The 11,487-nt window shown below is 49.6% G+C and overlaps 1 protein-coding gene across 2 annotated transcripts in view; it reads right to left on the bottom strand.

Moving 5' to 3' along the window:
* Nucleotides 1–2,480: 2,480 nt before the first annotated feature.
* FBLN7 (fibulin 7) overlaps nucleotides 2,481–11,487 on the bottom strand; it is a 49,798-nt gene continuing 40,791 nt past the window's right edge. For both annotated transcript variants that reach the window (XM_066267675.1, XM_066267672.1), the window contains exons 6-10: nucleotides 10,928–11,053; nucleotides 7,693–7,830; nucleotides 6,678–6,815; nucleotides 5,029–5,167; nucleotides 2,481–3,481 (exon numbers count right to left, since the gene is read on the bottom strand). In XM_066267675.1, coding sequence (XP_066123772.1) covers nucleotides 3,109–3,481; nucleotides 5,029–5,167; nucleotides 6,678–6,815; nucleotides 7,693–7,830; nucleotides 10,928–11,053 — 914 coding nt within the window. In that variant the 3' untranslated portion in view covers nucleotides 2,481–3,108. The remainder of the gene's footprint in view (nucleotides 3,482–5,028; nucleotides 5,168–6,677; nucleotides 6,816–7,692; nucleotides 7,831–10,927; nucleotides 11,054–11,487) is intronic.

Raw genomic sequence — 11,487 nt, 5'->3', positions numbered from 1 at the left:
ACTGCTACCATCAGAAAAGAAGAGTCAACAAGAGATTCTATAGCTTCCACTTAGAAGTACCAATTACCACCAGGAAAGTAGTCTTGTAAAACTAAGCCTAACTGGACACTGAATAAATCTCTAGCTATAAATATTGCTATATAAAAAACAGGGAGGACAGAGGAACATGTTAAAAGACATAGCAGATGCACTAAGGAAAACCTAGACTGTGAGAAGTTCTGTAGGACAAACGGCCCAGTGGTTTGTCTTCTAACATATGCTAAGATGTGAGAACCAGAACCCCTGTATGGATTAAAGCAGGGGTCCCCAAACTTTTTACACAGGGGGCCAGTTCACTGTCCCTCAGACTGTTGGAGGGCCAGACTATAAAAAAAACTATGAACAAATCCCTATGCACACAGCACATATCTTATTTTAAAGTAAAAAAGCAAAACGGGAACAAATACAATATTTAAAATAAAGAACAAGTAAATTTAAATCAACAAACTGACCAGTATTTCAATGGGAACTATGCTCCTCTCACTGACCACCAATGAAAGAAGTGCTCCTTCTGGAAGTGCAGTGGGGGCCGGATAAATGGCCTCAGGGGGCCACATGCGGCCCACGGGCCATAGTTTGGGGACCCCTGGATTAAAGGATACTTAAGAGGCATATCAACAAATTACAAATCCTGGACCCAGTTCAAACAAACATAAAATCATAAGCCACTCAGAAATATTTGAAGGTATTAAGGAATTACTGTTAATTTTTTAGGTATGATTGGTATTGAGGTTGTGCTTTTGAAAAAAGTACTTATGGTTAGAGAAACACGCTAAAATATTTACAGATGAAACGCTATGATTGATGTCCAGGACCTACTTCAGAATCATAATGGGTGTGGTGAGAACAGAGATGGGACAAGATTAGTTTAGCCATGTGTTAGTGACTGAAGCTGGTGATTCAAACCTGGTCTCATTACACTAGTCTCCCCGCTTTTGTATGTGTTTGCACATACACAACTGTGCATGGTAAAAAGTTTTAAAGCCTGCTGCCAAATACTATGAACCCCTGTCTCCTGGAAAGGGGTACAAATTAACACCTGTAACTATTAGCCACTCTGACCTGGCACAAATTGGAACTGTGAAAGGACAGAGGAGAGTTGGCTTCCACAAGGAAAGTGAGGTGTGAGAAGAGACAGAACTTAGGTTACTACCCAAGCAGGAGGCCCAAGCATAGTCCACGGGCAGCCCATCCTTCTACACGGGCAGTGATGGCGGGTCTCGGGGATGCATGCCTCTGCTTCCACTGGGCCTGCAGGGCACCCACATCCTCATCATACACCTGGGTGGCTGGGAGGCCAGTTCTGTAGAGCCTCTACCTGCCTCACTTGGGAGAGAGGCTTGTCCCTGGGAGCCACCCCTGCCCCTGCAAAAAGATGCACACAGCTGTGCCATCTCCCTTTCAGGGACATGGCCAGGTCCTTGGTCTCTCCCACCTGGCATTATGCATAGGTGGCTGGGTGGCCTGCAGGTTTCTGATTCGTCACAGCACCATTTGGAAACAAAAGGCTGTGGGTAACACTTTTTTTGTTGTTTTAAATTTTTTTAATTAATTAATTTATTTTAGAGAGAGAGGTAAGAAGAGAGAGGGAGATTGTAACAACCTGGAAAATCAAAGTTTGCTTGTTGGAGAGATGATGGCTAAGCCCATGGGCGGAGGATAAAAACATCAAAGGCAGCTCTTGATTGCGTCTCACTCTTTGCTGACAAAATAAGACAGAAAGAGTATCCCAGAAACAGCCAGATGTGGGCTTGATCACTAACCTGGCAACACAAGTCCTCTGGCTCCATCTCAGACCAAGACAAATACAAGGAGTTTTTAAATAACACATCTGTGCTGAAACCTCAACTATCTATTTTAAACATGTATTTGGAAACTAAAACCTCCTCACAGCTCTGCCAACTTCTAAGTTTTACCCTGAACAGTGCCCACTCCACCCCTCACCAGCCAAGCTGTCACTGGACTGCATCTCCCGGGCTCTTCCAGCAGAAGCAGAGGGCCTGGGGTCAACAGCAGTGCGAGCATCTGCCCACACTCCCCGCAGCCAGTCGCCTCACCAATCTTCCATGTGGCCAAGCCATACTTCTACTGGGGCAGTGGTCGACAAACTCATTAGTCAACAGAGCCAAATATCAACAGTACAACCATTGAAATTTCTTTTGAGAGCCAAATTTTTTTAACTTAAACTATATAGGTAAGTGCATTCCTTATCAAGGTAGCGCCCGCACGTGGTATTTTGTGGAAGAGCCACACTCAAGGGGCCAAAGAGCCACACGTGGCTCATGAGCTGCAGTTTGCCGACCAGGGTACTGGGGGAACAATCCCACATTCACCTGTGCACTCTTCTTGGTCATTTATCTTAGTGGGTGCAGCATAGACAGGACGAGATCTAGGTGTCCCCTCCTACACAGAACAGAGACAACTTGTGTTCAGGGACAGGCCAGGTGGGCAAAGAGAAGCAATAAACTTTATTTATTCAGTTAGAATATGAGGTCATGTTTTGAGATATGATCTCAAAAGGAGTTAATTCAGGCAGAATCTATTCTTTAACATTGGTCTCTTGGTCTAGCAGAATCTGTGAGGGGGTCTCAGGTCCTACACCTCTCTCTGGTGAGAAGGCTGGCAGGCTTGTCACAGATGAGATGCAGACAAGAGCAGAACACTGGGCTGGGGCCGAGGACCCACCCCTATGCCACACACTCAGGGCAGTTTGACCCTCAGCATGACTAATAACACAAGACTAACAGACACACGCCATTAACTTTCCCTCTCTGGTTAGTTCAGACTCACTATGCTATTCAATGGCATTTTCAAAAGCTTCCCATTCCCCTGGAAAAGAGATTTCAGGGGGAACAAGCTTAAAGCAGAAAACAAAAGTGATGGCAGCAGTTTGGGTTTTGTGGCTGTCTTTCTTGTGCGTCCCTGTGGGCGCGCAGAGCGTAGTGCTGCCCTAGACACCTGAGTGAATGGGCAGGTGGGCAGGGAGGGGAGATGTCTCGCAGTCAGTGCCCTCAGCTGAGCCTTTGAAGATGAGACATGAGCCCAGATCTCCACACCCCTCATGCACCCTTAGAAGTCATACGGGGACACAAAGATGGTGACCTTGGACACATGGTTGGCCTGGAAGGAGCGGTCCAGGTATTCTGACATGTCAACGTCCACCTCCAGTGTCTGAGGCCCCTCCAGGCTCTGGACAAGGATCAGCTCCCCAGTCTGGCGGTCTGCACGCTGCATCACGAAGTGGCCGCGGCTATTCCCACCCACGATGCCAAACCGCAGGCTGTTGGGTCCAGGTCTGCCAGGCACCGAAGCCATGGCCATGCGGAAGAGTGTGATGGGCGTTGTCAGGTTGGAGGGCAGAGACAGGTAGTGGAAGGAGATGGTCTTGGGCAGGTGACGACAGGGTCTGCTTTCCATGGGGCAGGGGTTTCGCTCACACTGACTGATCAGAGAGGCAAGATGAAGGCAGTCAGCCTTGGGGAAATGCAGAGGGCTGCCCTGACCTAGCTTGTCCCCTGCCTGTCCTCTTGCTGAGGCCACCGGAGTGACCTTTTCCAGCCACTGGTTCCTCACCACAGGTGCCCAGAGCTACAGGCAAGTGTGTGTGGCTGGAGTCATGGTGGCCAAAGAAGAGGCACTCCCCTAACCCACTTGTGTCTGTATGTGCGTGCTCTTGCATGCGTGTGTGCATGTATGTGCATGAATGTATGTGCATGAGTATGCATGGATGCAACTACTATAGCTTTTACAGAAAAATAAAGCCAGGGAAGATAATAATGGTGATGCTGGTATTCAAACTAGATACCCCTCTGCACAGGCTGAAACCTCCATTTAACAGTGGAACCCCAGCAGGTAGCAGGCAACATATGAAATATGGCACTCCACACATACTAAACTTCTCAAACCCCCAGGATCATTCATTCTGAAAGCAGGAAACCCAGTTTACCTTACCCATTTGGGGCCAGGGCCAGGAGGAAGGGCTTCTGATATTTCCCAGATGAGCTAAACTAATCTGGTGAGTCGCATTGTCATGGTAATTAATGCAGGTCAAATATCACATCTGGTTGTTAATCAGGGATGCCTTCAAGGCTATGACATGTAGGTCCCTCTGTCCCTTCACTCAGTGGTTCCTGAGGTCTTCAGTCTCCCTAATAGCTGCCACTCTTAAGACACTGCCTTTCTGCAGCTTCCACTCTGCTGTACCCCCCAGAGCAGCTCAAGTATCTAAACTTGGGAAGTCGATTCATCCTAAAGACAATGCTAGAGCTCTTGTGATCTTTTTCAGAAGAAAATGCATGTACTTTGTCATAGGTGTAATTATTCTCCCTTAAAGGCCTGTCTCTCACCTTTTGAAAAGCAAAAGCTCTATTAAGAGCTGAAGTTCCTAGAAGCCAAACCTTCTAGCACCAGTGGGAAAGCCAGGTGATACAGCAATAGCAAGTGTGCAGGGTGTGTTGTGTGAAAATGAGGTGATCCTCTCCCAAATCAGTGTGATGTACACCTGCCTCCTGGCCATATCACCCAGCGGCCTTCCCCCCATGAAGTGCAGCACCAGGGTAGCTAAGTGCCATTATCCTCCGTGTCAGCAGGCAACACTGGAAAGTTACTCCTGTCGCCTGACCTGTGGTGGCGCAGTGGATAAAGCATTAACCTGGAATGCTGAGGTTGCTGGTTTGAAACCCTAGGCTTGCCTGGGCAAGGCATATACTATAAGAGTTGGTGCTTCCTGTTCTACCCCCCTTCCTTCTCTCTCACTCTTCTCTGTAAATCAATAAATAAAACTATTAAAAAAAAATGATTCCTGTCAGGGCAAACTAGGTTCTGACTGCACAGAGCAGCAATGCATGCAATTCAAGCACTAAAGGGAAACAGGAGCTCAGAGAACCCAGACTCCCAGCTCTCTGCCTTTCATCTTTCCTCAGATGTAACTGCACTTTCTCCCAAGATCCCTTGGAAAATCCAGCCCAACCCCTGCCCCGGGATACTCACAAGGGAGACGTCTTCACATAGCTCACATTGCCGCTGCCCTCAGGGCACTCAGGGCTGACACACTGGAAGCCTCCACCAGTGTTGATGCACATGGTCCCCCGGGGACACAGGTGCTGTGGGCTCACACACTCATCAACATCTGAAATATCGGCACCCAGTGAGGGCGAAGGTCCCCGACATCCCCTCCATCACTAACAAGGCCTCTGGAATGTGGTGTCCCCACATATGGCAAGCTTTCCAAACACTCGCACTACTTCTCATAGTGGGGAACTCTTCTCTTCTCTCTGGGATCCTGTCCTCCTCCTGTGTACAACAGCTGAAAGAGGGGCTGGACAGCACAAAGGAGTGTTCTCACTGCAGTGCTTCTCTCAGACCTGCCTCCTCCTCAGCCACGGGGCCCTTTATGATTAAATCATTGAAAGTTTCCTATTCAGTCTCACCCCATGCCCAGTGCAGATGGCCTCACTCTCCTTTGTAGGAGTTCTTTGCTCCCTTCACAGGTAAGTTTCCCTACTGAAGTCTGTTTCTTCCCAACCCTGCACAAACACTGTGGGATGAAAAGATGGACAAATGGATGGATGAGAGATGTGGATAGATGGATGAATGGATACATGAATGGATGAGAGAGATGGATGAGTGAATGGATAGATGAATGGAAGGAAGGAAAGATGGATGGATGGATGGATGGATAAATGGATAAGTGGATTGGTAAATGAGAGATAGATGGATGGATGAGATGGTTAAATGGATGAAAGATGGATGAGTGGATGGATGAATGGATGGATAGATGGGGGATGGATGGTGGGACAAATGTATGACAGAGATGGAGTAATGTGTAGATAGACAGATGATGGCCATCTGGATACCTTCTCATACTCCAATCTAGGTTACCCATTCATCTGGGTCCTGCAGTGGAGCCTCAATAGGATGTTACTGGGGCATTGCCTCCTCTCATTTCCACAGCCTGTAGGGGAGCCCTCTGCCCTCTCTCCTCTCTCTCCCTCAGCAACTCAGAGCCATTGTCTAAGACAAGCTGGGCTCTCTTCTCTGTCTTGTCTCCATGGATGACAGCAAAGGGTCACAGGTCTCTCCCTCCTCTAATGTGAGGTAGGCCCAGTTTTCTAAACACCAGACACCCTCTATGGCATCAGGGTTCCAGGGCTCAGATTTGAGGTGATCACACTAGGTAGGTCATAGTTGCTGTAAGGTGCTTCCCTTTCAGATGTAGACATAGGCCTACACGGGCCATGGAGAAGGCACATTATGCCAGGAGCCTCATGCCTCCTCCAGATTGCAGGACATGGGGATCAACTGGCTGCTCTTTCTTTGGATCCAACCCTGGCTAAAGGCACTGCTGAGTGGGAGGACATGACCTGATCTTGAAAATAGTTACTCGCATAAGGTCAGAAGAGATTATTTGCCAGGATGGTTAGACAACTTGCTTTCCTACTTATGTCAATGACAATGTAGCCTGATTTGAGAGGTCCTTTTGTTGATGGTTTTTAAAAGATTGAATATAACTAACACCTTGACTCCCCTAACATCCACTGCATCCTCATCTGAGATCCTGGCAGGTCACAGGAGCAGCAGGTGCCCAGGTGCAGAGAGCCCCTCTTGAGCCCCGTAGCACCTGGCTCTGGTTCACTCACCCTCACAGCTCTTCCTGTCGGGCAGGGTCCGATACCCGCTGGGGCAGGTGCAGCGGTAGGAACCAGGTGTGTTCACACAGGTATGCATGCAAAGCCGGGGGCGCCCTTCCTGCCGGTAGAGCTCACACTCATTCACATCTGAGGAGAGAAGTGCCTGCTATGATTCCTGGAGCCAGGCAATTAGCCCTGTCCCCAGCAGAACATGAGAAGAGGGGCAGGCACACTCCATTATCCTGAGCCGGGTGCCCAGAGCGCATAAGGGAGGAGAGGGAGCTGAGCAGGCAGCTTCCCAGGGTCCTCTGTCTCAGACTGAAGACAAAAGGGAGATCACCCCAGAAGCTGGCCAAGCAGGCCCTTCAAGCAGCTCAGAAAGCCAGGCCTAGCTGCAGCCCCAGACTCTGGACCTGGTTCATGGCTCCATCTTTGAGAATGGAGTAAGAGGGTCTTGTTTCTGCTTTGTAAAACGAGGCTGTTGGCACCAACTGACCAAGCTCAGGTCTAAACCTCTGGGCTGAGTTGTTTTCAGAGGAGCTTTGCTTATCAGGATGTTTACTAGAAGTAGCCTTGTTAAAACTAAGTCCAGAGGGGACAGAGATGAGGGCCAGGCACCTGCCCAGCTTAGCATGTCTACCAGCCCAGACTCCACCCCTGTGATTCCAGCCAGGATGCAGAGACAAGGGGCTCAAGGTTCTTTCAGACTTGGGTGCAGTGCTTGGGTGGAGGCTCTGCCAGGTTCTGACTGGGGAGGAGCCTGGGATCGCCTGGCTAGTCTCTCATGACCCTCCCCCGTGGAAATGTCTAGGTGATAGCTCTGCCTCGCAGCCACCAGGTCAGCACTGACCTAAAACCACAGTGGGCCGGCTCTTAGACTGTGCTCCTGTTCCCATAGAGCTTTGTTCCCTGGGTGAAGGCTGGGTGTGCCCACTGGGGAGGGGGGCAGCGGTAGGAGTCCTGTGTCTCCCCTGATGTGCTCATCCCTAGTAGGTGGGGGACACTTCGTAGTCCATCTACCTACCCTGGCAGACACTGTCACCACTGGCTGTTCTGCTCAGCTGGAAGCCGGCCTCGCAGCTGCAGTGCCTAGTCCTCTCCACCAGCGCGCAGCGGGGCGCGCGGCTGAAGGCAGGGTCGTCCACCAGGCGCTCGGGGATGGCTGCGGGGAGAAGACGCATCAGGGCCACTTCCCTGCCGGCCGGGCCGCGGGAAGGGTCAGGGAGCCAGACGGGCAGCCTCTCAGAGCTCACTCTGCAGGTGGAGGAAGAGGGATGGTGATTCACCAAAACCCCACATGCCAGCCCAACACGGGGCGCGCCGCACAGTCTGGCGGGCACACGCTGCGCCCTGCGCCAACCGGGGCAGGGAGGCGACACCCACGTCTTCGTTCAGAAAGGCTTAACACACACACCCAATGCTGTTCAAAGCACCACTTTTCTAAAGTGTCTAAGCTTTTTGTTTTTAACCAAGAACAGAAATAAATTTTCAAACCAGAACAAAGTGTTCGTTTTTTGGAAGTTTTCAGACTAATTTTAGCTCTCACACGGGAGATCATAGAAGACTGGGGGTAAAAGTAAGGAGGTGCACAGGACCCACACTGCAATAAGAACCACTTAAATGGTTCTTAGAGGAGTCTGATTCAGAGACAGTGGCAGGGTTGTCAGGGGAGGGAGAAATGGGCACAGAATTTCAGTTTTGCAACGTGAAAAATGTTTTGGAGATGGATAGTTGCACATAATGTGAATGTACTTAATGCCATGGAATCATACACTTAAAATGGTAAATTTTATGGTATTTACATTTTTGCACAATACCAAAAAATGTTAATAGATTTAAGAAAAAGTATTGGGAGAAAAACTCCCCCCCACAGAGCTGGAAGGACACAGGTGAACAAGCACTCAGGGTTTGCTAGGCGGATGCTGTGAGGACAGGAGCTGGCTTTGGAGCACCTATCACCCCCATTCCCTTCCTGGGGGTGCATCCTGCATGGGATACTTCATATATAAAATGCCCCTTAACCTGAGGGACAACTGCCTAAAGGTCCGGGACCAGCACATTTGGATTGGAAGGTGACCCATTCCTTTTTCTGTCCTGTGTGTAAGTAGGAGAGGCAGTGGAACTGCCAGGAAGGGTCTGCTTCGCAGCTTCGCAGGCTTAGAAAGCAGCCCCTGGGGGCAGGAGCTGGAGGGGCCCCTGGGCTCCCTGGAGGGCAGCCTCATTCTGAGAAATCTCACTGCAGGCTGAATAGAATCATATTCTATCAAGACACATAAAGCAGCAAATCTCTGGGGGCAATGCTTAAAGATAACTTTGGTCCTGACCAGGTGGTGGCGCAGTGGATAGAGCATCGGACTGGGATGCGGAGGACCCAGGTTCAAGACCCTGAGGTTGCCAGCTTGATTGTGGGCTCATCTGGCTTGAGCAAAAAGCTTACCAGCTTGGACCCAAGGTTGCTGGCTCAAGCAAGGGGTTAATCAGTCTGCTGAAGGCCTGCAGTCAAGGCACATATGAAAAAGCAATCAATGAACAACTAAGGTGTCGGAACGAAAAACTGATGATTGATGCTTCTCATTTCTCTGTTCCTGTCTGTCTGTCCCTATCTATCCCTCTCTGTGACTCTCTCTGTCTCTGTAGAAAAACAACAAATAAACCCCTTGGGCTGGGTCCAGTGCAAGGACATCAAGTATTGACAAAGCTCCTTGTTGGGCAAATAAGTTTGTAAAATCTGTATTTTCTGGTTTTGCTCACTTTTATTGTAAAAAATGGCACTGCCCATGTGAATGGCTACTGCCAATCACCTTCCTGTTCGGGAAGGGTCTTTGTTATGCTAATCTGTGCTAAGGAGGGGTATTCACGCCAAAAAGTTTTAAAAGGAGAAAGGGTAGAAGGCCACGTTTTTGCAGAGAAGCAGCCAAGATGGCGGGGTGCTGAAGGAGAAGCCAGTGTGTTCAGAGAGAAGGAGATAGGGAACAGAGGTGAGGGCTCTTGCGAGCTCCACTAAGACTGGTGGGGGGCCTTTGATTCTAGGAAAACCTGGATGTGTCAGTAGCTTTGTGAGCGCTGAATGAGTGGGTTTTGGTGCCCTGTGTGTTTTTACTCACCTGTGGGGTGTGAGGCTAGAATAAAAATATGGCCTGCCAGTTTTCGGCTCCACAGTTTCTCTACCATCTGTCTGAATTCAATGTGAACCTGCATGTGCATGGCTGTGATGGCCGCGGCTACTAGCCATATACACTCCTACTCTCCAGATACTATGCTAACCACCCGTCCCTCCTCCCCACACTAACATGCCACACAGAAATCCAGGCTTTTGGGGCAAAGGACTAGGGCATCTTTAGTATTTGATCTTTTTATAAGGGACATTTTGGTTGCATCACAGTGGGAACCCCCATTCACCCGTATAGATTCCATGTTGCATTTCTTGCCATCTGCACACAGCCACTGTGTGTGTCCAGACCTTCTGGCTAAAGATGTTGGGACTCTATGTAGATGATCTAAGCACCAGTCAGATGAACAGTCACCTAGCTCTAAAGACGCTTGGCCTCTAACAGTAACTATGGATTTTGTAGATGTGATGGGAGCATTTGAAAGGAAAAGCTACTGTGCTGATCTGCAGAGGAAAAACTGACATGTGAAGGTGGCAGCAAACAAACACCTTGGGCCCAGCCCTAATCTGAGGAGTTTTCAGGTTGTGAGTCCTGCCACTTGAATTTTCTTTCATAAAAAGGATCAAGGCTCTGGCCAGTTGGGTCAGCGGAGAGTGTTGACTCGGCTTATGAAAGTCCTGGGTTTGATTCCTGGCCAGGGCACACAGGAGAGGTGACCATCTGCTTCTCTACCCCTCCTCCTTCTCTCTCTCTCTCTCTTCCCCTCCCGCAGCCATGGTTTGATTGATTTGAGCATGTTGGGGTTGGCTGCTGAGAATGGCTCCATGGAGCCTCTGCCTCAGGTACTAAAGTGTTTGTGAGTGGCCCCAGATGGGCAGAGCATTGGCCCCAAATGTGGGTTGCCAGGTAAATCCCAGTCAGGGCACATGCAGGAGTCTGTTGCTGTATCTACCCTCTTCTCACTTTAAAAAATAAGGATCAAAACTGGTTACACAAGAGCTAAACTCCATCCCCAAAAACCTCCTCAGGGAACTAGAGAGATGTTACACAGAGATGAAGAGCCCATTCTCTGACCCACCTGCCTCTGGTGACCCCTGACCAGTGCCCCCTGCAGCAGATGTCCTCGCCCACCCCTACACAGCTACATACCAGTCTCGGTCTGGTGCTGACAGCGGTTCCCAGTCCTTCCTGGGAGGCAAATGCATGTATACTGGTTGACTCCTTCTAAACAGGTCCCACCATTTTGACAAGGCTGGCTGGAGCATTCACTGATATCTAAGAAAATAAATAATTTTGAAACCCAAGTGTGTGAGTTCTGATTCTTAAACAAACAAAACACAACGATAGATGAACTTTCTTTATATTGCAGTTTGACTCTAGCACTCTACCTCGCCACTGTGCCCATGCCACTACCCCACTGCAAGAGCTGAGACGCAGCCCTCCCTCTACTCAGCAAGCCACATACCCACGCCAACCTGGAGCTCTGCTGGTGGGTGCAGCCCATCATCTGCCTCTCTCCGCCAGCACCCAGGTAAGACTGCCCCCAACTATGCTCTTCTCCACCAGCACCCAGGTAGAATGGCCTCCAAATCTGCCTCTATCTGCCAGCACCCAGGTAGAACACCACTGGACAGGAATGCAGTTCAGAGAAGCCATAAGAGGGAGGGAGCGTGGCCCATGGAATGTGCAGAGATGGGGAGATGCACTCT

Source organism: Saccopteryx bilineata, chromosome 3 (genome assembly GCF_036850765.1).
Source record: "Saccopteryx bilineata isolate mSacBil1 chromosome 3, mSacBil1_pri_phased_curated, whole genome shotgun sequence".
Classification (NCBI taxonomy): domain Eukaryota; kingdom Metazoa; phylum Chordata; class Mammalia; order Chiroptera; family Emballonuridae; genus Saccopteryx; species Saccopteryx bilineata.
The sequence above is the reverse complement of the archived record's forward strand: the minus strand, read 5'-3'. Positions and strand labels throughout refer to the sequence as shown.